Source organism: Amblyomma mixtum, chromosome 4, assembly GCF_055824585.1.
Source record: "Amblyomma mixtum isolate Tamu chromosome 4, ASM5582458v1, whole genome shotgun sequence".
Lineage (NCBI taxonomy): Eukaryota > Metazoa > Arthropoda > Arachnida > Ixodida > Ixodidae > Amblyomma > Amblyomma mixtum.
In genome coordinates this window covers 27,045,782-27,069,605 of record NC_143015.1, presented here as the reverse complement: position 1 = coordinate 27,069,605, position 23,824 = coordinate 27,045,782, and the positions used below count along the sequence as shown (strand labels likewise).

General features: G+C 49.0%; 1 protein-coding gene across 1 annotated transcript; it reads right to left on the bottom strand.

Moving 5' to 3' along the window:
* Positions 1-2,310: 2,310 nt before the first annotated feature.
* LOC149345964 (uncharacterized) lies at positions 2,311-3,827 on the bottom strand. The gene has a single exon (XM_089585324.1). The coding sequence runs from the start codon at positions 3,712-3,714 to the stop codon at positions 2,356-2,358; it is 1,359 nt and encodes a 452-aa protein (XP_089441450.1). The 5' UTR covers positions 3,715-3,827; the 3' UTR covers positions 2,311-2,355.
* Positions 3,828-23,824: the final 19,997 nt, after the last annotated feature.

The following is a 23,824-nucleotide window of genomic DNA, read 5'->3' as shown; positions in this document are numbered from 1 at the left end:
AAGCGTTTTATTCGATGCTGAAGTGATGTTGCCAATATGGGTGCGCCAAGATAAATCACAAGACAAGGTGACTCCTAGATACTTATAAGATGGTACTGAATCAATCGAGGTGTTAGAAATGGAATATTGGAAGCGATGCGGGCTATGACGACGAGAGAAGGATAAGAGTTTGCATTTATTAGGATTTAGGGACATGAGCCAGTTGTTACACCAATTAAGTACGCTGTTAAGATCGGTTTGAAGACTAAGTTGATCACGAGAGTTATTAATAGTGCGGTAAATAACACAGTCGTCAGCGAACATTCGAATACTGCAGGAAACGTGGTCAGGTAAATCATTAATATATATTAAAAAGAGTAATGGACCGAGTACAGATCCTTGCGGAACGCCTGATGTAACCGGGAGGCTGTTAGACAGGTGGCCATTAGCAAAGACTGATTGAGAACGATTAGTGAGAAACCGCTCAATCCACTGTAGTATGTTAGGATGTAAGTTCAGCTGTGCAAGTTTTACTAATAAACGACGGTGGGGAATTTTGTCAAAAGCTTTTGCAAAATCTAGAAATATGGCATCAGTCTGTATGTTACGGTCAAGATTAGTGTGCAAGTCGTGAAGGAACAACGCTAATTGGGTTTCACAAGAGAGGCCCTTACGAAACCCATGTTGTGAAGAATGGAAGAAATCGTTTGAGTCTAAGAAACTTATGATCTGAGAGTAGATGACATGTTCCATGATTTTGCAGGGTACGCTAGTTAATGAAATGGGGCGATAATTCATGGGGGAGTCTCTGTTACCTGATTTGTGGACTGGAACGACCTTCCCCGTTTTCCAGTCATCTGGAATGATCCCTGAAGAGAGCGATTGCGAAAAAATCAAAGATAAGTAGGCTGCACATGTTGATTTCACATTTTTAAGCAGTTTTGTATTAATCATGTCCATACCAGCTGATGATGAGAGTTTCATGTTATCAATTATGGAAGCGATACCATCAGCGAGGAATGTGATGGCTGGCATGATGGCTTCTGTGTTGAGCGATGGTAACTGTGAAGGCATGTCAAATTCACTCGTGAAAACAGATGCAAATGCGTTATTAAATATTTCTGCGCATTCATCGTTAGTAACCGCTTCGTGCAAGTCGTTAGTGAGTGTAATATCATGAGTGTGCTTAGGATTTAAAACCTGCCAGAATTGTCTAGGATTGCTGATTAGTAGCTTCGGTAAGTCAGTGTGATAAAATGAGCGCCTGGCGCTACGAACTGCAAGTAAGTATGATTTCTCAGATGAAAGGTATTTTTCCCAAGCGGCTTGATTATCAGTGTGTTTGGCTGAACGAAACAGGCGTTTCTTCTTGTTTTCTAGACGTTTTAGATGCTTAGTAAACCATGGCTTATTGCGGTTATTTTGGAAAGATACCCTGGGGATAAACATATTAGAGAGCATATTTAACTTATTTTTGAATATCAACCAGTTTTCGTGAACAGAGTGATTGTCGAATGTGGATTGGTACTCTGAAAAGAACATGTTAAGGTCTTCAGTTATTGCATCGTAATTCCCTTTATCGTACAGATTTATTGTTTTTCTGGATGGGTGCTTCTGAACTGGGGTAAATGAAAATAGAGCATGTAAGATTTTATGGTCGCTGATTTCTGGAAGATAACTAATGGATGATAGGTACTCAGGGCTATTAGTTAGTATTAGGTCAAGGGTGTTTGCGGTTGCATGCGTGACACGAGTAGGTTCCGAGACTAACTGTGTGAGGTTAAAATTTAAACAGACATCAATGAAGTTCTTGGCTTCTGTATTGCATGTTAATGAGGAAGTGCCTAAACTCTGCCAATCAATGTCCGGATAATTGAAGTCCCCGAAAAGGAGAATGCGCGCATTTGGGTATTTAACAACAAGATGATTTATGGTATCATTCAGATGTCGACAGAAGTTTGGATTTGACTGCGGGGGCCTATAACAAACGCCAAGAAGTACTGTTACAGGGGGAGTGCGAATAATTAGCCATAATGATTCCATATCAGATGTGACGTGTGCAATAGAGCATGATAAACCTCGGTGAATTGCAACAAGAACACCGCCCCCCCGTGAGTCTTTCCGATCGTTTCGGTAGACGTTGAATTCCGGTAAGTCAGTTAAAACTTCAGCGTCGGACACGTTACTGTTTAACCAAGTTTCAGTTAGTATAAGTATATTGCTCCTGGATGACGAAATTACGTTGGATATGAGTTCACGCTTTGGGAGGAAGCTGCGGATGTTAGTGTATATCACGGAAAACAAGAGAACATTTGAGGAAATATTTGAGGGTGTCGCGCGCTGGCGTTTTATTGGTGTAGGGTGAAGGGACGATTGCTACGCGAGTTGCTTTACGGTGTTAGATGAAGTGTCAAAAATATAACGGTTCGAGCCGATGTGAAGTGTTTTAAATCGCAAGGAAAATTTGGCAGACCGGGCTTTAGCAAATGCAACTAGTTGTTTTCGCGCGTGACGAACGGCATGCGAGAAGTCCTCTCCAACACTATAAACCGTGTCTTTCAGATTCCGCCCATTTGATAGGAGGGATTCTTTAGTTTTGCTACTTGTGAATTTCACGATTATGGGACGATTTTTATCTTGTGAGTGACGACCGAGGCGATGAGCTCTTTCTATTTCGTGAGGTTCCACAGTTATTTGAAGGTTATTCCGGCAAACATCAATGATTAGTTTTTCAGATTCTGCCCACGTTTCGTTATCAGTAGTGTCAGGGATACCATAGAAGATGAGATTGTTACGACGTGACCTGTTTTCAGCGTCATCTATGCGGGTTTCTAGTTCCTGGATTATACGCGCCATGTTGCTTGTGTCAGCCTGCATCTTTTCAATGTCGTTTCGAAGGGGAAGTAGTGCTTGGTAGTGTGTTTCCAGGTCGGTCATACGGTTGCTTAAATCGGTTATGGTTTTATCCGTAGTAGTGAGCTGGGATTTCAGTCCTTGTACTTCGGCTATTAGTTGGGTTTGGCCTGCGGTTAGTTTCTGGAGTTCCGCGAGTACTGCACTGTTGTCGTTAGGACCAGGGTTAGTTTCGATATCTCCTGATAACAATAGCAAGGAATGAACAACAGTGGCACACTCGGCGGCAATGGCAACACAACACTGTGGGCTCGGGAACTGCACCAGAACATAATTGCTTGATCTTTTGGCAAATAAGGAATATGATTTACTAACCTGCATCGCAAAGATTAGCGGATTAGATGGCTGCGCTGAGGTGCAGTCACCGAGCCCACAGAACGGTGCCGGTGGCGGGGGCGCTTTTATATGGGGCGAAGCTGTTGATGTCCGTGATGATGCGGCCGTCCAAGATTCCTTCGGCGCCGGCAGCCACTGTTCCTCTGTTGTCGCAGCAGTCATCCGGGGCGGGCAGCTGACGAGCGGCAAGCGGTAGCGTCCCGGCTCGTCACTGGAGCATGGTGGTGCCCAGTCAAACGACGCACCCGAAAGAATGCTTGCCAAGGTCGGCAACAGTAGGCTGACGAACAGCTGGTTGATCGTCTGCATCGCAAAGATTAGCGGATTAGATGGCTGCGCTGAGGTGCAGTCACCGAGCCCACAGAACGGTGCCGGTGGCGGGGGCGCTTTTATATGGGGCGAAGCTGTTGATGTCCGTGATGATGCGGCCGTCCAAGATTCCTTCGGCGCCGGCAGCCACTGTTCCTCTGTTGTCGCAGCAGTCATCCGGGGCGGGCAGCTGACGAGCGGCAAGCGGTAGCGTCCCGGCTCGTCACTGGAGCATGGTGGTGCCCAGTCAAACGACGCACCCGAAAGAATGCTTGCCAAGGTCGGCAACAGTAGGCTGACGAACAGCTGGTTGATCGTCTGCATCGCAAAGATTAGCGGATTAGATGGCTGCGCTGAGGTGCAGTCACCGAGCCCACCAGGGTGCAGTCACCGCTGTCTTGGTTGTTCTCAGCTTCGCTGACAACCGGCCACTACAAACACCCAAGCACAAACACAGAGGCGCGCACACGTGCGAGGGCTTACTTGCCGCAGTATCCCCGAATGCGCACTTTGGGGGGAAAGGAACGCCGCGCAACTTCCGAGGGGAAGGGACACTCGCCACTCCGGTCGGAAAATTTGTTTTGTGTTTTTATGGGGTTCAGAGCCCCAAAACGACTCAGGCTATGAGGGATGGAGTAGTACAGAGTTCCGGGTAATGTCGACCACCTGGGTCTCTTTACCATGCACTGACACGCACAGTACATGGGCGCTGTTGTGATTTGAGGCCCAGCCAGAGGTGACAGGCGAGCCAGGCAGGCGCCATCGGGCTGCGTTGACCAAAGGCGCTGGTTTTCACAGAAGACGCAAAGAACGCTGGTGTGGGGGCGCCTCGGGAGACTGCGTCGCCGTGAACAAAAGCAGCTAATCCCCTTTGCCGGAGATTCTGAAAGCGGCGCTTCTACCGAACTGCGCTACACGTGGATCGGAGGAGACAGCGAGCGGCGACGGCGCCAACTCATCGCCCGCTTGCCCCTGAGCAGCCCGACAAAGCGGGGGTGGACACGGCTGATTTGTCCTTCCCTCCTTAAGAATTCATCGGTGACCGGCGTAACGACATAGGCGAAAACAAGATGCCCCGTGCACTGTCTGCCTCCGTGTCGCTATCTCTCTAGAGATCAAAGAAACAGACACCCATCTCAAGGCGGCTCGAAACACATGCTCGCCGGTGCCGCTGTATGTCTGGAACAGGTCGCCCTTCAGTAGAGCTAACGATGGCGTGGTTTGAAAACGGCGGAACGACGCACGCCCGGACGCGGCATTTCGCAGATGTGACCATGCGGGGCTGCTTTTACCCTTTTGACTGAGCGCACCACCGCCCCTGGTGTGCGGCCATCACTCACGGTTCGAGTGAGTGATTTTCCAGGGGGGTGCAACCGCCCCCCCCTTGCCCCCCCCCCCCCCTCCGGACGCCCATGCATGATAGGTACATAGGCACAGGACATTCGAGGCAGGTACAGGCAATCTGGCGCTACACCGGCGGAAGCGCATCATCAAAGACCGAACTACAGTGAAAGGCGAGCAGTGCACTGCGGACTTATCCAGCTGTTCGGTAATGAGCAGGCACTCGGACCAGATAGTGCGGGAGATCAGGGAGGCTACTGAAAATGCCGGGCTGCATGATAATTGTGTTATCGCGCCTTTAATAACTTTGTCAGATGCGGAGTTGCTCTTCTTGAAAAAGTGACAAGCAAAAATTTTGTTGACGATTGTCTTCCTGCTAGAAGCTACGATAAAATGAAGGACTGCAGAAAAGAGAGTTTTCACTGCTCCCCGAAACGTGATTTCGAGCACTAGCTTGTTCCACGGGAGAGTGAAGTGTGGTGTAACTTGGAGGATACTCGACGATAGACCGTACTCACACTATCAATCAGGTTAGAGAGAAATGCGCATAATATGACCAACCCCTGTAAATAGCGTTCATTGGTTACAAGAAAGCGTTTGACTCAGTGGCAACCTCAACAGTCATGCAGGCATTGCGGAATCAGGGTGTAGAAGCGCATTATGTTAAAATACTGCAAGATATCTATAACGATTGCACAGCATCCATGGTATTTCATTAAGTCAGCAATAAAATTCCAATAAGGAAGAGTGTCAGGCAGGGAGACACTATCTCACCAATGCAATATCCCTCAATAAAAAATGTATAGAACAGCTGTATCCTAGCGGTACTCACCTAAGGGGCAGAAACTTGGAGGCTAACACAGAAGGCTCAGCTTAAGTTAAGGACAGCGCAGCGAGCTATGGAAAGAAAAATGATAGGTGTAAAGTTAAGAGGCGGGAAGCGCGCGGAGTGGGTGACGGAACAAACGCTGGTTAATGACCTCCTAGTGGAAATCAAGAAGAAGAAATGGCCTTGGGAAGGGCATGTAATGCGAAGGCAAGATAACCGGTGGTCCTTAAGGGTAACGGAGTGCATTCCAAGGGAAGGTAAGCGTAACAGGGGGCGGCAGAAAGCTAGGTGGGCGGTTGAGATCAAGAAGTTTTAGGAAATACGGTGCCGCATCTGGCAAAAAACAGGGTTAATTGTAGAGACATTGGAGAGGTCTTTGCCCTGCAGTGGGCGTAGTCAAGCTGATGATTATGATGATTATGGTGCAGATATGTTTAGGCGGACTGCCCATTTGAAAGAATTGAAGTGTATTTTCGATGAATTAATTTTGTTTTTAAAAAGTACACTTTTAATACACTGTCACGATGCTAAAACCGCATACATAATTTTTCGCGTGTTTGAAACGCACTGAAGCATGCTTTGGGCAAATTATTACTGAAAAAGTTTAAAATATAATTTCAATATTAAGTATAAAACTTCAGGAACATTTTTCCTGCCTATTTCTAGTGCCTTGAAGAATACAAAATACGTTTAAAATGCAATATAAATATCCTGCCTCTATTCCAAAACGCATTTTTGCTAAGGGTCCGCGGACCATCTGGACACCAATTTCATGCATGTAAGTGGACTATTTTCAACTTACGGGACTCTGAAGTCTTGCAGCGGCGAGAGTCGTGCTAATCCTAACGATGACGTAGCGTCAGCCGGAGTCGGGGAGGGAGGCGCATGGGCTTGGTTAGGTCTATTGGGCCTGAGCAGCCTCGACGGCGGCATGGAGTCATCATCGGTGGCGGTACCCTTCACGGCCCCTTTATTGAAACTAACATGAGTACGAAGTAGGCCCAAGCCGCGGAGCGTGCAAAGACGAACAACGCTGGAGCTACGAGGGGGCAGAAAGAAGAAACGATGGTCTACCCAATCAACGATACCCCGTAGCAAGTGATGAAATGATTCATGGAGCGCGGAGCCCAGAAGGACAGGGCAGCTACCGGTCAGGCAAGTGCACCTTCCGCTGCAAACAAGACTACATCCAGAAAAAGCGAACAGCAGCAGCAGAAACCTGGGACGCCGGGGCCGAATGCCACGCTCCCAGAGACGACACCGGCTTCCGCTCTAAACAAACAAAAACATAATACCCTCGCTGGTAACGGGCGTGATTTCGTGCAGTTCACGAAAGGAGGATACAAGATCGCATTACGGCCGAAGAGCCACAACATCAGAGTGGAAGATTTCAGGCCCAATGACTACGTACAAGCCCTGGTGAAGGAATGTAACCTGGTGTACTTTGGCGACGTGCTCATCGCCTTGAAAGCCATCTCAAACATAATAATTGTCAAGATGTCAGATGGCGCGAAGGCGGAAGCACTACAAAAGGCGAGGAACTTACGCCTCGGAGGCAAAGAATTTGAGTTCAATGCCTAAAGCTCGACGGCCGAAGGAGCTGCCCGGTGAGTGGTGCACAATGTCATGACCGGCACCATGAAAGAAATCCTAAGGAACCGCATCCAAGTGGCAACGCCGGGAATTCCTGCAGTGTATGCAAGAATGCTCGGGAAATCAGTCAGATGTCAGTGCAGGTTAAAGGTCTCCAGGTCGTCAACGTTATACCGGAGACCTCCACTACGGCACCTCTTTGTACCTTTCTTCTTTCACTTACTCATTTGTCCCTTCTCTTATGGCGCGGTCCGGGTATACACCGAGATACGTGAGACAGTTACTGCGCCATTTCCTTTCCAAAAAAATAATTCATTACATTCGACGGACTGAGGTTGCCCAAGACAGTCCCAGTGTTGGGAGGATTCTGAAGAGTTTGCCCTTACCAACTAACAAAGCAGGTGTGCTTCCGATGCCATCTGCAGGGACACCGGTCATACGCCTGCCCGGAACTAGAGCACATTCCGCAGTGCCTTGCGTGCAAACGTGCAAACGTCGTGGGTCACGAGTGCGGAGAGCCCAGGTGTGAGTGGTGCGACGAAGCTCGAACCGCCGGCGTTACAGGATGCAAGAGACGTCTCAGGACGAGAAGGCAGTAGAATCAACAAAGCAAGAAAAAAAGCGGACCAGGGCAACAATAACACCAAAAATAGGAAACATGAGAGCTATTATCACGGGGACCGCAGGTTTGGTTTGGTTTATGGGGTTTAACGTCCCAAAGCAACTAAGGCTATGAGAGACGCCGTAGTGCAGTTCTCCGGAAATTTCGACCACCTGGGGTTCTTTAGCGTGCACTGACATCGCGCAGTACACGGGCCTCTAGAATTTCTCCTCCAAAGAAATTCAACCGCCGCGGCCGGGATCGAACCCGCGTCTTTTGGGTCAGCAGCCGAGCACCATAACCACTGAGCCACCGCGGCGGCTACGGGGACCACAGGTTCCGGTGGTCTGACAGGGAGGAAGCCGCAGCGAGAGGGAAAAAAACTGATTTTCGAGATCCAAGTCTCGGAACAGGGGCATCAGCAGTAGGAGTCGAACGCCGTTCTTCAATAAGGAAGATTTTCCGGGTATACCAGACGCGAGATCTGCCGGTCACTGTGGGGCAACGCCTGGAACCGAGGGAACGCTCATGATGCTTTTGCGGCCAAACAGAACGGGAAGTCCAAAGAGGTGAGTTAGTTTAGAAGCGAGTCTCCCGTCTATCACACTGCTCTAGACGATTCGATAGAGGCAAGATTCGAAGCCCTAGAAACGATGAACAGGGAACTCGGACAGGAAAACAAACGACTTACAAGGAGGCTCTCGTTTATAGAAAAGCGACAACAAAGAGAAGCAGACAACAATAACTTGCCGCAAACACAGAAATGCACGGAGTAAAATCGCCAACGATGAGACCAAACACGCAGAGGAAAGCAGCCATCCAACACCAAGTAACTGAAGCTAGAGATGCACAGATAAAGGAGCAGCAGAAGGCTGTGATGATGTGTCTGGAACAAATCATGAGCAGGCTGAACACGACAGATCTGTGAATGGAAGAACTGTTCCGGAGACCAAACAATTGAGGACCGGAACCGATCGCCCTAAATGAAAGTGCGAAGAGCTTCGTGGCGCAGCAGTAGTGCTCCATCATGGCTAAAACCGAAAAAAAAATGCACAATATGGCAGTCGAACTCTAGAAGGTTTAAAAAAAAACATTTAAATATACAGGGCGTTTGATGCAAGTCTTTAGACAATAGGCCCTTTTATTGTGCGATGTGAGTGCACGTTAAAGAACCCCAGGAGGTCGAAATTTCCGGAGCCCTTCACTACGGCGTTCCTCATAGCCTGAGTCACTTTGGCACGTTAAACCCCAATCAACCAAACTAAACCAAGCAATTTTTAAAATAGGCTTTTTCAGTTTTAAGAGCGCTTTTACCGGCATAGAATTGTCAACGGTGTACTGCATCAGTATACAGCTTAGACGCGCTAAGTAGCAGGCTGGTTAACAAATATTGAATAGTTAACTCTTTGAATATTAATGTTAAACTTCATTCATTACTGAGCGGCGTGGATCCCACCATAATTAATATCCATATCGGTTTTTACAATTTCGAATAAGTGTTAACCCCGGGTGCTGTGGCCCAACAAATTCTGGCTACATCGCGCCAAAATACATGCGCTTTCAAGATGCTGCAGGCAAAGCAACCTCTCCAGTGCACGTAACTCGACGTAACAGCCAAAATATGGTACGCCACAGCATCGAGGGCAACAACTTTTTCGAAATTCTAAACTTGATATAGGGAGTACTTACCGTGGGCTACACACCTCTGAAGTAATTAAGCAGCCTAACAATTATAGTAAAAGTTAACTATTCAGTGTTTGTTAACCATCCTCCTAAATAACACGTCTTAGCTGTATTCTGGCGTACTGCATCGCTTACAATGCCATGCCGCAAAAAAGCGGTCTTCTAACTCGAAAAGCCTATTTTTAAAAATTGTGTTAAGTCTTAGGTGACACACACTGTACACATAATCCAGCATAAACACTTACACACGATAATGGCGCTGCAAGAAACTAACACTTCACTGAAGATAGTCAGCTATGACACCATAGCAGATGAGAGATTTAAAAAAGTGGCCATCGTATGCCAGAAGGGGGTCACTGCGCACAGGCATAAGAAACGTGAACAAGATAAAGAACACGTTTTAATTGAGGTCATACCTAAGAAACGCGAGGATAGGAGCCTATTGGCACTTAATTTAAACTCACCACCGCGCAAGAAGAGATACGACTTCAAGAAAATCATTAGAGCAGTTGTCGGCCTGGTAAAACACAACCACCTCTTCATTGTAGGAGACTTCAATGCACCGCACGAAAAGTGGGGCTACAAGCTAAGTACGAAGAAAGAAAAAGCTGTCTTAGAGGGGTTGGACACACACGGGCTGGAAATCATAACCGACAGCAGATGCCGCACTAGGGTGAGAAACAGCGTGTCAAGAGACGCTAGCCCTAATTTGGCCCTCATAGGAAATATCCCAGTTTACGAACCGTCCAACACCTGGCAACCATTCGAAAGTGGCCACTAGGTAACCAAAACTGAAATGACGCTCACAAGGCTCAGAACAATCCAACTCGGCTTCCGGCCACGATGTTCGATATGGAAGCACATGTGGATCTTGAGAATCGTATTCTCCTTGCTTGTCGTCGACGCCTGTATGCTGCTTTGGTTCCGCTCGACGTCTATAAAGCTTACGACAGTGTAAAGCATTCAATCCTAATATATAGGTTACGGTACCTCCAGTTTGCCGAATATTTAGTTGCTTAGATATCTGCATTTCTCTATAACAGGGATTTCTTCTGCGTCCATAATGGTGTACAGTCCGAGAGGTACAGACGAGAGGTGTTCCGGAAGGAGCTGTCCTTTCGCCTGTGCTGTTTAGTATTCTGCTGAGCTCCATTCCTCTACGCCACCATGTTCGCACTTACGTCTATGCGGACGACATTTAATTTTTTTGCTGCTGCGTCTGATATGCATTCCCTCTGTGATCAATCTCAATCATATTTGAGTTCTCTTGAGCACTGGTTGAGCAGTTTACACCTCACATTAAATGTTAACAAGTGTGCCATCCTTGTTTTTCCTCTACAGGATCCTGTTGTGGTCCCTCTTACATGTAAATTTCAACCAATAGCTCAGGTTCAATCCCTAAAATACCTAGACATCATTTATGACGACAAACTCACCTGGCGGCCTCACATTGACAATATTGCTGTGAAAGGGGCTCGTGCCGCAGGCATGTTACGCAGGTTATGCAGTCACAGGTACGGTATGCGCAGGGATACGCTCCTAATGATTTACAAATTGTACGTCAGGCCAATTTTAGAATTTGGCTCTGTGTTGTTTTCAGGCTCGCCTTCATACAAACTTTGTCCTCTCATTCTTTTGGAGAGGGCGGTGCTTCGGATGTGCCTTGGCGTCCCCAAATTTGTGGCTACCAATGTGGTTTACCTTGAGGCCCACATTCCCCTCTCTTATCCCGATTTCACTTTCTGACTGTGCAGACTTTCCCCAAAATCTTTGAATCCCATTTTCACCGTTCGCAAAGCATTTTCTGTTGCCAGCCGACCTCCTTTTTTGGTGTCCACTGGCCTAGTTTTCATACCCCCCAGGTTGTGTTCGTGCAAAGACTACTTAAGCCTTTAAACGTGCAGATTTAGAACATCCTTTCAGCACTAAGCAGAGGGTCCTCTTTCCACATTGTTTTCGACAACATTTTCCCTCAAAACGCGAAACTTTTACCACCCCGTATTTTAAACGGACTATTAGAAGATCATTTAAGGTCCCTGCCTACCAAAAATTGCAATAGCAACCGACGCCTCTCAGTGCAACGAAAAGGAAGGGGTGGGAATTTTCTGTCCGAGTTTAGACTGGTCCTTTTCGCTGCGCCTTCCGGATTTCACCGCTATTTTCCAAGCAGAGTTTCTGGGAGTAGTGCTTGCTCTGCGCAAACTTGATCCTTCTATTTCTGCAGTGACAGTTATTACCGATTCTTTATCTTTGTGTTCGTCCCTCGCATGGCATATTGACTGTCCCACAATAATCACTTTTTTATCGCTCCTTCCTTCGAATTTTAGCCTTGTTCACTTGATATGGGTACCCGGCCAAAGCAGCGTGACTGTAAATGAGATCGCGGATAACCTCGCAAAGGCTTCCCTAGGCGGCCCCGTGTTGCCCATCATCCCGGCTACAGCGTATATCACAGCATCTAGGTTCCGGCGACGAGCATTATTAAGCGCGCAAGACACAGCACTTCTAACATCGGCGGAATATCAGCATCTGAAATATTCCTGGAGCAGGAATATTTGTCAATCTCGGCAGCTAGAAGTATCTCTGACTAGGTTGCGCTGCCGCATTCCCCCTCTAAATTCCTATCTATAAATGAAATGAAATTTAAGCGCACACGAAAAACGCACACAAGAGGAGATACACACAGGACAGGCGCTGTCCTGTGTGTATCTCCTCTTGTGTGCGTTTTTCGTGTGCGCTTAAATTTCATTTCATTTATAGCTATGCACCATCTAGCCCAAACAGAAGTTTTGTTAAATTCCTATCTGCACAGGTCTGGTTTGGCGTTATCTCCCCTCTGTGTATTTTGCCTTGAGCCTGAATCTATCGATCATTTTTGGCTCCATTGTCGACGTTTCACCTCTTTGAGAAGAAGACTGCTGGAGTTGCCCTAACAGCATCTTGGCCTTAGTTTGAGCAGCCCACTCTTGCTATCATTTGGCGCCACCACGCTTGGGTTCAGCCACAGGTCTGTTTGTGACGCTGTTCAAAATTGCATGATGGAATCTCATCGACCACCTTGCTAAAGCTTACAGTATTTTCTTTTTTATGCTTTATTACATTTCGAATTTATCTCTCTCTTTTTCTCTCTCTCTCTCTCTTTCTTTCTCCAATCCAAACTCCTAATTTTTTTTTCCACTCCCTGCCCTCCTTGTGGTAGACTCCCACGGTGTTGCTCTCCCGTGTGCTTTTCTTTTACCTTTACTATCCAATGGTTAATAGCAACCTTTACTTACCGATTCTTGGCCGATCCCCCAGTGTGGGTATGTGCCATTCTGTCAAAGGCTACAACAACAACAAATTCCACTCACAGCCAGAGAATGAAGCCGAAGGAACTGTGATAACCAACATCGAAATGTGTTCCAAAAGAATGCTGGGATGCACAGAGACAGCTCAAGGAGCTAGGGGTTAACGACGAGTTTTCAATCGCGGATAAATGATTGCGGCATATTTGGAAAGCTCGTAGAAGGCAGACAAAAAGATGGAAGAAGCAAAAGCATAAGAGGAAGTTAAGGCCCAGGATACCTCAGAGCAGTAGGGTTTTTTGGCGAGCTAGTTGGCCCATGAAGTCAAGTCAAGGAAACAGCGCAAAAGACAAGGACATGACACAACACATGCACTGAAGATTACACCGCAAGGTTACTTAGGGATAACTGGCACCAAATTTTCAATGAAATACACGCCAACTTTGCAAGCGGTAAAACATGGGCGCTGCTCAAGCACCTCATAGACCCGACAAAATCCAATAGAGAACAAAGCAAGACGCTAGAGCGTATCACGCACAACTGTCAGGGAATGGACGCACATATTTTCTTTGGTCCAAGTACGTGGCAAGCACGCAGGTGCCGCACTGCCCCGTGGTATATTCAGGGTTGTTGTGAGCGGGGGCCCAGACAGGGTAAGAGGTGAGCCGGGCAGGCGCCATCGAGCTACCGTGATCAAAAGCGCTGTAATTCGGAGAAGGCACAAGAAACGTCGGCGTGGGGGCGGCTTCTGGCTACGGCGTCGCCGGGAACCAAGACATCTAATCATCTTCGCCGATGAAGCGGAATGCGGCGCTTCTCCCGCACTACGCTCTCCTGTGGAGGAGACACCGAGCGCGGCGGCGCCAACCAACCGCCCGCTTGCTCCCGAGAAGCCCGACAAAGCGGGTGTGGACACGGCTAATTCGGCCTTCCCTCCTCAAGAGTTCACCGGCGCGAGCCGTCAGGCCTCATGCTTCACACTGGCCAGGATCGCCACACAGAAACCCACGACCCTTTGGGCCTGGTCGGCCCGCGGCATACGAAACAGTTCGCGACAGCAAGGCGCCAAGGTTGCTCCTTGCCTGTGTGTGTTTCTGTGGGGTGTGCGCGGTCACGTGGTGAGGGCGAAGCCTATGAAGAGTCTAAAGGCCCATTGAACGCTCGACCAGCTGCCGGATTCCCTAGCTAGGTGACTGGGGAATACCAACTATATTTAAGCCGCAATCTGGCGTGTTTCAGAGCACTTCATTTCCGATTTTAGGTCTCTCTCTAAATTTGTAAGTATGTAAAATAGATCTTCAAGTCTGCTAATTCACCTGAAGGCTTCCCTTCGTAGCCTGCACACTTCGTCTTCATGCAGTGAAGACCCCGGACCCCATCCCCAAGCATATCAGGGTCATGGAAAGCGAAGCTGGATTAACTGATAAGACCGCACCATTTGTACGAGGCAATTGACGAGGAAAACAGCACCGGGAAAGGATCAAGTGACATATGGCATGATCAGAAATCTCAGTGACGACCAGATGGAAAGCGCGACTAGACAAATAAACGATCTCTGGGAAAGGGGCACGGTCCCGGCAGAGTGCAGACACGCTGAGATTATCGCGATAACTAAACCAGAGAAGACACTAAGTTTAGAAAATTTGATACCCATCCCACTAACCTCATGCCTGGGTGTACTATACGCGAAAGTGATCAAGACGCGACTGAGAAACTGCATGGAAGACAATGGTCTGTTTCCGGATATCATGTTCGGATTCATAACAGGGCTCCCCACGCAAGGAAAAAAAAAGACTCGTCGTAGCCATATTCTTGGATTGTTCGAAACCTTTGACAGCATAATTGCAAAACGTTACTCAATAAGCTAGATAGGTATGGCATACGTGGCACGGCCTACTCTTTATTATCTCTCTGCATAGCCAATAGAAGACAGTATGCTGAAATAAATGGTCTCTCCTCTGCAGTCAAGCCCGTCATCTCGGGTGTTCCACAAGGGAGTCTTTTGGAACCCCTTCTTCTCACTCTCTACATCAATAGTATTGTTACCGTAGCCACTGAGTACCAGAGGAAGCAGCTCGAATTATTTGCTTCTCGGGTGGAAGAGAACGGCCTTTTTTTATTGACATTAAGCTTTAGACTGTTTTTACATGCACAATGTTCAATTTCGGCCAGGGTTGTGTGGTAGAAGAACTTGTTGTTGGGCTAGTTGGTAGTTATTCATAATTAAATTCAAAGGCGCCAAACCATACGCACACACACACAGGAGAAGAAAAAAAGACGAGACAGAGCACCTGGTAGCACGGCTGGATAGCTGTGTGCTTGAATGTTCAGCGAAAAACAGACTGCTGCCGTCAGCGTAAAAAATTCAGGGGTGGGGGGCACATTGTTGACCTAAAGTGCGGTGAGGCGAAAGCCTTAAGCGCAGTGCTGCTGCTTGTGTCACTGATGTGTGGTTAAGATGTTAAGCTTCACCTCTAAGAGTGGAACGCGAAAGTGTCTTGCAACGCTGCCAGGGAGTCCACAGAACACCATCTTTTTTATTTTTGAACGTCATTTGTTTTTGAGGAAAGGAAATATATCTCTGTCGAATATCTCGGTGGACACCTGAAACTCACCGTAAGGGAAGGGAGGAAGATGGGAGTGAACGAAGAGGCTGTATTAGCTAGACGCGCCTTTGTTCATTCCAAAACATCGAGCTGGCATGGCGGAGTGGTTAGCGTGCGCGTCTCGTCTCGCACTCTGGAGACCCTAGTTCGATTCCCCTACTCGACCAATTTCCTACTCGGTTTTATTTATTCACATGGTCTGAATGGAAAGGTTAATTAGGTTAATTGGTCTTTACCATTGTTCTAATCCCATCCATCATGTCCTGTCACTCACCTGTCAAGTGATGGAACTCTCTAGAATGTTGGACACAATGTCTGTGAAACGTCTAAGAACGTCTATTAATGAGGGTTAATGATAGTTAAGGATGACTTGCACATTTTGTGGTACTAGTTAATGTATGATTTGGGATAGTTAGTGTGAGCTTAACTAGTACACTGATTAATTAGTGTTAGTTAAGGTACCGGCGCAGTGCTCAGTCCCACATGCAACTTCTTAAGTACTACTAATTACCAATTATTCATTTAGTCATTCGGTACAATGACTAAATGAATGTTTTACAATGAATGTTTTAGAGCGCAGCTCTCTGGCGCCCGTTTCGCGGCGTCGCAGTCACCGTTGTCCGTTCGGCGTTCATTGTGTTATTGGCGTTGGCGTTGACGTTTTACAGACCGATCATTTTAAGGAAAGGAAGCCGCATAACTTGCTCCCTGGGTCAATGGACGCCTGAATCGCGCTGTTGTGTGCTTTTCGGCAACCGTCACGGTGGACACCCGAACCGCACCGTACAGGAAGGGAGGAAGTGGGAATGAAAGAAGAAACAGGAAGAGGGCCCGTGATGAGGAAAATGAATTTGAGGAAAGGAAATTACGCAGTAACTGTCTCGCATATTTTGGTGGACACCCGTCATGCGTTTGCAGAGGAAGGGAGGAAGTGCGAGTGAAAGAAGAAACAGGAAGAGGGCCCGTGATGAGGAAAATGAATTTGAGGAAAGGAAATTGCGGAGGAGGTTGCGCCACTGCGCGGAGGAGAGGCCACAGTTGGCACGATTCCAGCGCAAGGACGGACACCGCGTGCATAGAAGAACGCCGCTAGCATGGACGGAAACCGCGAGCATGAGCCATTAAAGGCTTTCGACTTAAAATTCAGGGGCACTCTGCCAGTGTAAAGTGTGTAGAGGCGAAAGCGTTTTTGTGGTTGTGGTGAAGACTTTTATTTTGAAGGGACAGGATGTATGTTTGGATCAGCTCGTAAGGGACCGATCCTTACAAACACTAGGTGGAGGTCCCTAGTATGGGACCTCAGTGGCGGTGGCCGCCGCCCGGGCGCGCCCGAGTCAGGCTTGTTGGGCCTGTAAGTCGTGGCAGCCGAGCAGGGTCGCCTCCCAGTCCTCCCGGGTTGGGTTGGGGATGGAGGGAATCGCCGGGTTGGAGGGGCAGGCCCACACCATGTGATAGGTGTCCGAAGACACCGCACTACAGTGCGGGCAGCTGCCGCTAAAGGAGGGGTCAAAATCTGTTAGTGCTCCCGGGCACTGCAATGTATTGGTGAGAAGGCGGAGAAGGAGCCGCTCATCCGCTTCTTAAGGCCTTTACATAGGCTAGGGTAAAGGCGATGGCTATCTTGATAGTAGGTTGTAAAAAATTCAGGGAGCATTTTGACTGTCTAAAGTGCGTAGAGGCGAAAGCGTTTTCCGCGCCACTTTGTCTATCTGACACTGGTGACGTCACAACCGGATGACGTCACACATATTTGATGACGAAGTAATGACAAATTACCAATTAGTAGCTAATTACTGATCAATGCCTAAATACTAATTAAATGCTAATTATTGACGCTTAAGCTTCGACTTTAGGAGTGGAACATGACAGCGTGTTGTAGCGCTGCCAGGCAGTCCACGGAACACGACAGCGTGTTGTAGCGCTGCCAGGCAGTCCACGGAACGCCACCACCCGTTCTGCGCGATGCGTTGCGCTTTCAACGCAACGCCTTTTGAGGAAAGGAAATGGCGCAGTAATTCTCTGTCATCTCTATGGACACCCGAACCGCACCGTACAGGAAGGGAGGAACGCCACCACCCGTTCAGCGCGATGCCTTGCCCTTTGAACGCAACGGTTTTTGAGGAAAGGCAATGGCGTAGTAATTCTTTGTTATCTCGGTATGTTCGGCTTCAGAGCGAAGCTCTCGACGCAGGACGTTCTCCTCCAAATACAAGAAGATGTCCTGCGAAACGTACCTCGGACTAAATAAAAAAATTACCGACGATTACGTTACTTCCTAATGCGAAATTTGAGCGCAGCAAATAAGCTGTTTCACCTTTTCGATAGTGAGTCAACCCCAGCTGCGGAGTTGGTTTGAGGGACAACGCCGCCGATGCCGACACAAACAATATGATACCCTCGCTTCCGCAGCGCTAAGAACCAGGTCTAGCCGTGGGAAGGTGGTCACGTATTCGTCGACGTGCCGGGGCCTACGTGAAATAACCGGCGCGTCGGCAACTAAAGAGCACCCTATCCGCCACACAAGAACAGGGGGGCGGGGGGGCCTTTCCTCCTCTTTCTACATGGCGGCGACGGTGTTCTATGCAGTCACGTTATCTTGACTCTCTAGCGGCGTCAGCGGCATCCAGCGGTATCAGTCGGTCGTTATCAGTCGGTCGCTGCTAGCGCTGGGGGGATGAAAGGGGGGCGGAGCTGGTTACGAGGCCGACGCCGACAACGACGCGAAACCCAGGAACGGACGCCAAAGAGCTGCGCTCTAAAATGTCATGATGGCCCTGGACATCAAGGGGGCATTCGATAACGTCAGCCACGAAGCGATCCTTACGGGCCTAGACAACCTGGATTGCGGACGCAGAATCCACGGCTTCATCAAAGCCGCTGCCGCCCACGCCAATTCGAGAATAATCCTCACGGACTCCCGAAAAGCATGTGAACATTACTTGGCAGGGGAGATCTCCCCCTTAGCTGCTTGTATTCTACGACGGACTGCCACTGATCCAACACCCAAACGAATCATTTGGGCTCCTGGCCACCAGGGCTTACGAGGTAATGAGGCCGCTGACGCGGCTGCCCGAGCGCTTCCTCACCGGGCTCCTCATCCCAGCTCTTCTGGCTCGGAGACTAACCAGCCGCTGCTGCGATTCAGGGAAATATTAACACATTATAGCGACAACCACCGCCTTTTCCCGGCCCCTGCAAAAGGGCTGAGTAAGACGGAGGAGCGAACTTTAAGGCGCCTGCAGACAGGTACTCTACTCTGTCCTGCAATAATAAAAGATTACGATCCTAACACGGATGGGCGATGCCCACACTGTGGGGAGACCTGTGATATCTTCCACATGGTGTGGGCATGTACTCAAAATCTCCATCTCCCCCCTTCCCCTACCCCTTCCAGAGAGGCATGGGAGACTGCCCTCCTCAACTGCTCCTCGCTTGAGTCCCAAAGGGCTCTGGTGAAACGGGCGAGAGACGGGGCCTCGTCATGCGGTGTCCCGGACTTGGGACGCCGACCATGTAGCGGGGCCACTCTGTGGCTCCCAAACTCTTTTTCACAAAATAAAAGTTTTCACCACCACCACCTGTCCGATAGAACTGCCACCATCGACATAGGAGACCTTCGATCGGACAAAATTCGCACTCCAAACAAGGGAACACCCCAAGAGTCAGTTATCTCACCCCTACTCTTCAACATAGCTATGATAGGCTTAGCTCGAAAACTAGAGAATATCGAAAGCATCAGGCATGTAATGTATGCATGCCTGTAATGTATGTAGGCATGTATGCTGACGATATAACAGTCTGGACAAACACAGGCTGTCTCGGAGAGAACGAAGAAAGACTACAGCAAGCGGCCTCTTGTGTAGAGCAATACCTCGCAGAAAGAGGACTCGCATGCTCGACCGAGAAATCGGAACTGCTGAGAGTCTGGAGAGCCAAGCAAAACCGGACCGTCCCAACCAACGAGGACCTAAAACTCAACGTCTACCTACAAGGGATGTCCATACCCGAAAAGACAACAATAAGAATTTTGGGCATGTGGGTTCAATCCAACCAGCGCAGTACTCACACTTTTACCCTACTGAAAGCAGCAATGCTACAAGTCGCACGCATGATCACCCGCATCACCAACAGGCGACATGGCATGCGTGAAGAGGACACACTAAAACTAGTCAGAAGCCTAGTAGTTAGTCGAATCACGTACAGCCTACCCTACCAGTGCCTCAACAAAAACGAAATACAACAAGCGGATGCCCTGCTACGCAAAGCGTATAAGACAGCGCTCCGACTACCACGCAACACGTCTACAGAAAAACTCATGGCCCTGGGATTACACAACTCCTTTGAGGAGCTACGAGAGGCGCAGCTTTAGTCGCAAAAACTCAGGCTGTTGCAAACAACGACTGGAAGAGCGCTCCTGCAGAGGCTCGGATACCGCGAGCAGATGCGAGAAATGTCGAGGACGGCAACGATCCCCGACGAGCTTCGCAAGACTCAAGGTAGCTCCAATACCAAAAAACATGGATCCCAACCTCCATCGAGGCAGAAGAGAAGCGACGGCCGAATTCATTGAGAAAACATACGCTCCTCAAACCACGACCGTGTATACAGACGCGTCTTGGAGAGGAGGAGATACCAAAACCGCTGTAGCGGCGGTGGTCGATTCGTCTTTACGCGAAATGACCAGCGCGTCTCTCCGAGGCTGCACAGCTGCAGAGTCCGAGGAAGTAGCCATTGCTCTAGCGGTGGCGGACGGCTATAGAACCTGGCGGTCACTAACAATACTCACGGACTCTCAAACAGCCTGCCGAAATTACATGAATGGCAGGATAGGTCGTCTCGCACTCCGTATACTCCTCGCAGCGAGCGACAGAATTAAAAACCCGGAAGAACAAAACGACAAGATCCCACACAAAATTGTTTGGGTACCGGAGCTCACGGGGGTGGCAGGGAACCAAGAGGCCGACAGGATAGCTTGAGGACGCATTACTTTCCGAGCATCCGACGAGACCGCGGAACTCGCGCCAGCACCCATGGAATACTCGGCCATACTACAAAACTATAGAGGGAGAACATTGCGATATCCCCCACCGGACAAATCTCTCAGCAGAGAGGTGGTGGTGGTGAAAACATTACGAATGAACAGGAGGTATGTTTGGATCAGCCCGTAAGGGACCGATCCTTACAAACACTAGGTGGAGGTCCCTAGTATGGGATCCCAGTGGCGTTTGCCGCCTTCCGGGCGCGCCCGACTAAGGCTTGTTGGGCCTGTAAGTCGTGGCAGCCGAGCAGGGTCGCCTCTCAGTCCTCCCGGGTTGGGTTGGGGATGGGGGGAATAGCGGGGTTGGAGGGGCAGGCCCACACCATATGATAGGTGTCAGAAGACACTGCACTACAGTGTGGGCACCTGCCGCTAAAGGAGGGGTCAAAATGTTTTAGCGCTGCCGGGCACAGCAATGTATTGGTGAGATGGCGGAGAAGGAGCCGCTCATCCGTCTTCCTCAGGCCTTTACATGGGCTAGGGTAGAGGCGATGACAATTTTGATAATATGTTCTAATATCTTTGAATGTATAGACCGGATTAAAATCGGGTTCCTGATTGGATGGGGAGGAGAAAGCAGCCCGTTGAGAGAGCGCGCGGGCGGCTGCGTCTGCTGCCTCGTTTCCTGCCAACCCCTGATGAGCAGGGGCCCATATGAGGTAACGGTGTCCGGGGTCCGTATCCTGTGTGCAATTTTGGTATATTCGATAGGCTAGAAAGGGAGTGCAGCCTTGTTCGACGTTCCGACAGGCCCCTCGCGAGTCGGTGATTATGTATTTTGAATTGGAATGTGAGGCCGCGAGAGCAATCGCGACCTCTTCTGCTTGTGTTGCGCTGCGGGCTCTGAAAGTGAGTCCGTTAACTGTGTTGCTGTTGTGAACTACCGCGGCCGTGTACCACCCCCCGTGGTGAGGAGCGGAGGCGTCCACGTAGTATACACCTGTTTTGTTGCCATAATATCGGGCTAGCGCTTCCGCTCGTGCCAGGCGCCGACCATTATCGTCTTTATATGACATGTTTGCTGGAAGAGGCCGCACGTGGAGGGCACGTCTCCACAGTTCCGGGATGCGAAACCTGTCTTCCATTGGAGGGGTGTGTTGGATATGGAGTCGAGCAAGAAGGCGGCGACCCGACTCCGTTAGCGACAAGCGCGTGTACTGGTTTGTAAGGTGCGCCTCACGGGATACGGACCCCGCACACCGTTACCTCATATGGGCCCCTGCTCATCAGGGGTTGGCAGGAAACGAGGCAGGAGACGCAGCCGCCCGCGCGCTCTCTCACCGGGCTGTTTTCTGTTCCCCATCCGATCAGGAACCCGATTTTAATCCGGTCTATACATTCAAAGATATTACAACATAGTATCAAAATTGTCATCGCCTTTACCCTAGCCCATGTAAAGGCCTGAAGAAGGCGGATGAGCGGCTCCTTCTCCGCCTTCTCACCAATACATTGCTGTTCCCGGCAGCGCTGAAACATTTTGACCCCTCCTTTAGCGGCAGGTCCCCACACTGTAGTGCAGTGTCTTCTGACACCTATCACATGGTGTGGGCCTGCCCCTCCAACCCCGCTATTCCCCCCATTCCCAACCCAACCCGGGAGGACTGGGAGGCGACCCTGCTCGGCTGCCACGACTTACAGGCCCAACAAGCCTTAGTCGGGCGCGCCCGGGCGGCGGCAACCGCCACTGGGGTCCCATACTAGGGATCTCCACCTAGAGTTTGTAAGGATCGGTCCCTTACGGGCTGATCCAAACATACCTCCTGTTCATTCGTAATAAATTTTTCACCACCACCACCACCCGGAGCTCCCCGAAAGTATTCACCACCCCAAGAGCCATAAGCCGGCTGTTTGAAGTAGTGATGGGAGGTCAAGGGCACGTTTAACAATTTTGCGAAGGATGCCCTCAAGGGCGTCCTCCTCTTGTTCCCGTAGGTGGAGATAAGGAGTCGAATAGAGAATTCGACTAGTTACGAAGGCGTTTGCCAGCCGCAAGGCATCCTTACTTCGTAACCCTCCGCGTTTGTTGGAAACCCGGCGGACCATGCGGCCCACCTGGTCCCCCACCTTACGGAATTTGGCCAATGTAGTGTCTGGCCGCCTGTGTTTGTGGATGTAGAGTCCGAGTACCCGTATCTCATCACTTTCGCGTATGAGACCACTCTCAAGAGAGAGAGATATTTTAGTTGTGAAGTAAGACATGATGTTGGGCTAGTCGGTTCATGATTAGAGCGAAACAAAACTGCGCGAAGACGACGGGACAAGAAAAAGGCACGAATACACACACACAAAGCGCAGACTTCCAACTGACTTTATTTTGTAAAAGCAGGGTGCCTATAAAGGCAATCACAGCAAACTAGAAGACAAGCAGAAGCAACGTGCGAACGGCAATGACAGAGTAAACAAGACCACGTGTGAATTACGACGCATGAAAAGTTCGAATGTGACCATCTAAGAAATTTATTTCCTGACATGAAAGAGATAAAGAAGGGGCGCTAACACACTTATCACCCCTTTTAGGAATGAAATAGGCCTCGATAACTTCCCTTTCGGTTTTTGTTTTGGCCTATGTAGGAACGACCGCATGACAAAGGTATTTCATAAACAACTTCGGAAACACATTTTGTAAACTGGTTCCGGTGGTTCTTCTTGCAAGTGGTGGGTTCTTTTCTTTTACGGACGATTTTATGTTCAAAAGTCCGGAATTTGCATTGGGTCTTCGGTTGCTCCAGTGCTGTGTGACATTTTTATGGCTTTTTTAGACAGACGCTTAGAAAAAGAGCTTTTAAACCACCCTGTATCACGTGTGTTTCGTTATGTCGATGACTTTCTAGTGATTCTAGACAATTCTTCTAACTATGACCTTGACAGTGCTGTCACTAACATTCTTAACGCCTTCTCCTCTGAGGGGCAAGGCTTACCTTTTACTCATGAACTGACAAGGGACAACCGCATACAGTTTTTAGACTTAAATCTGCACTTCACTGATGCCCACGTTTGCTGGTCGTATAGCCCAAGGTCGAACAAGAGTCTGCTACCCTATAAAAGCGCTCATTCTAAGCTAGTCAAACGTGGCATCATCATGTCTGCATGCCTCTCTGCCCTGCAGAAATCCTGTACCCACACCATGTCATCAAGTTTTCACTGTCAAGTTGAGCGCCTTCTTTCCGCTGGCTATCCCCGTCATCTACTTCTTGGCACCTGCGAAAGCCTGCTTCAAAGGCTAAAATCTGCACATGAAAAAGATAAAGGATGTTCGGATCCCAAGCCACCATTTGTCATGCCGTATTTTCATTGCCTTTCCCATAACATCAA

What these genes read in the sequence shown, in the direction of transcription:
- LOC149345964 (XM_089585324.1), bottom strand. Translation starts at nt 3,714, where the DNA reads ATGACTGCTGCGACAACAGAGGAACAGTGGCTGCCGGCGCCGAAGGAA.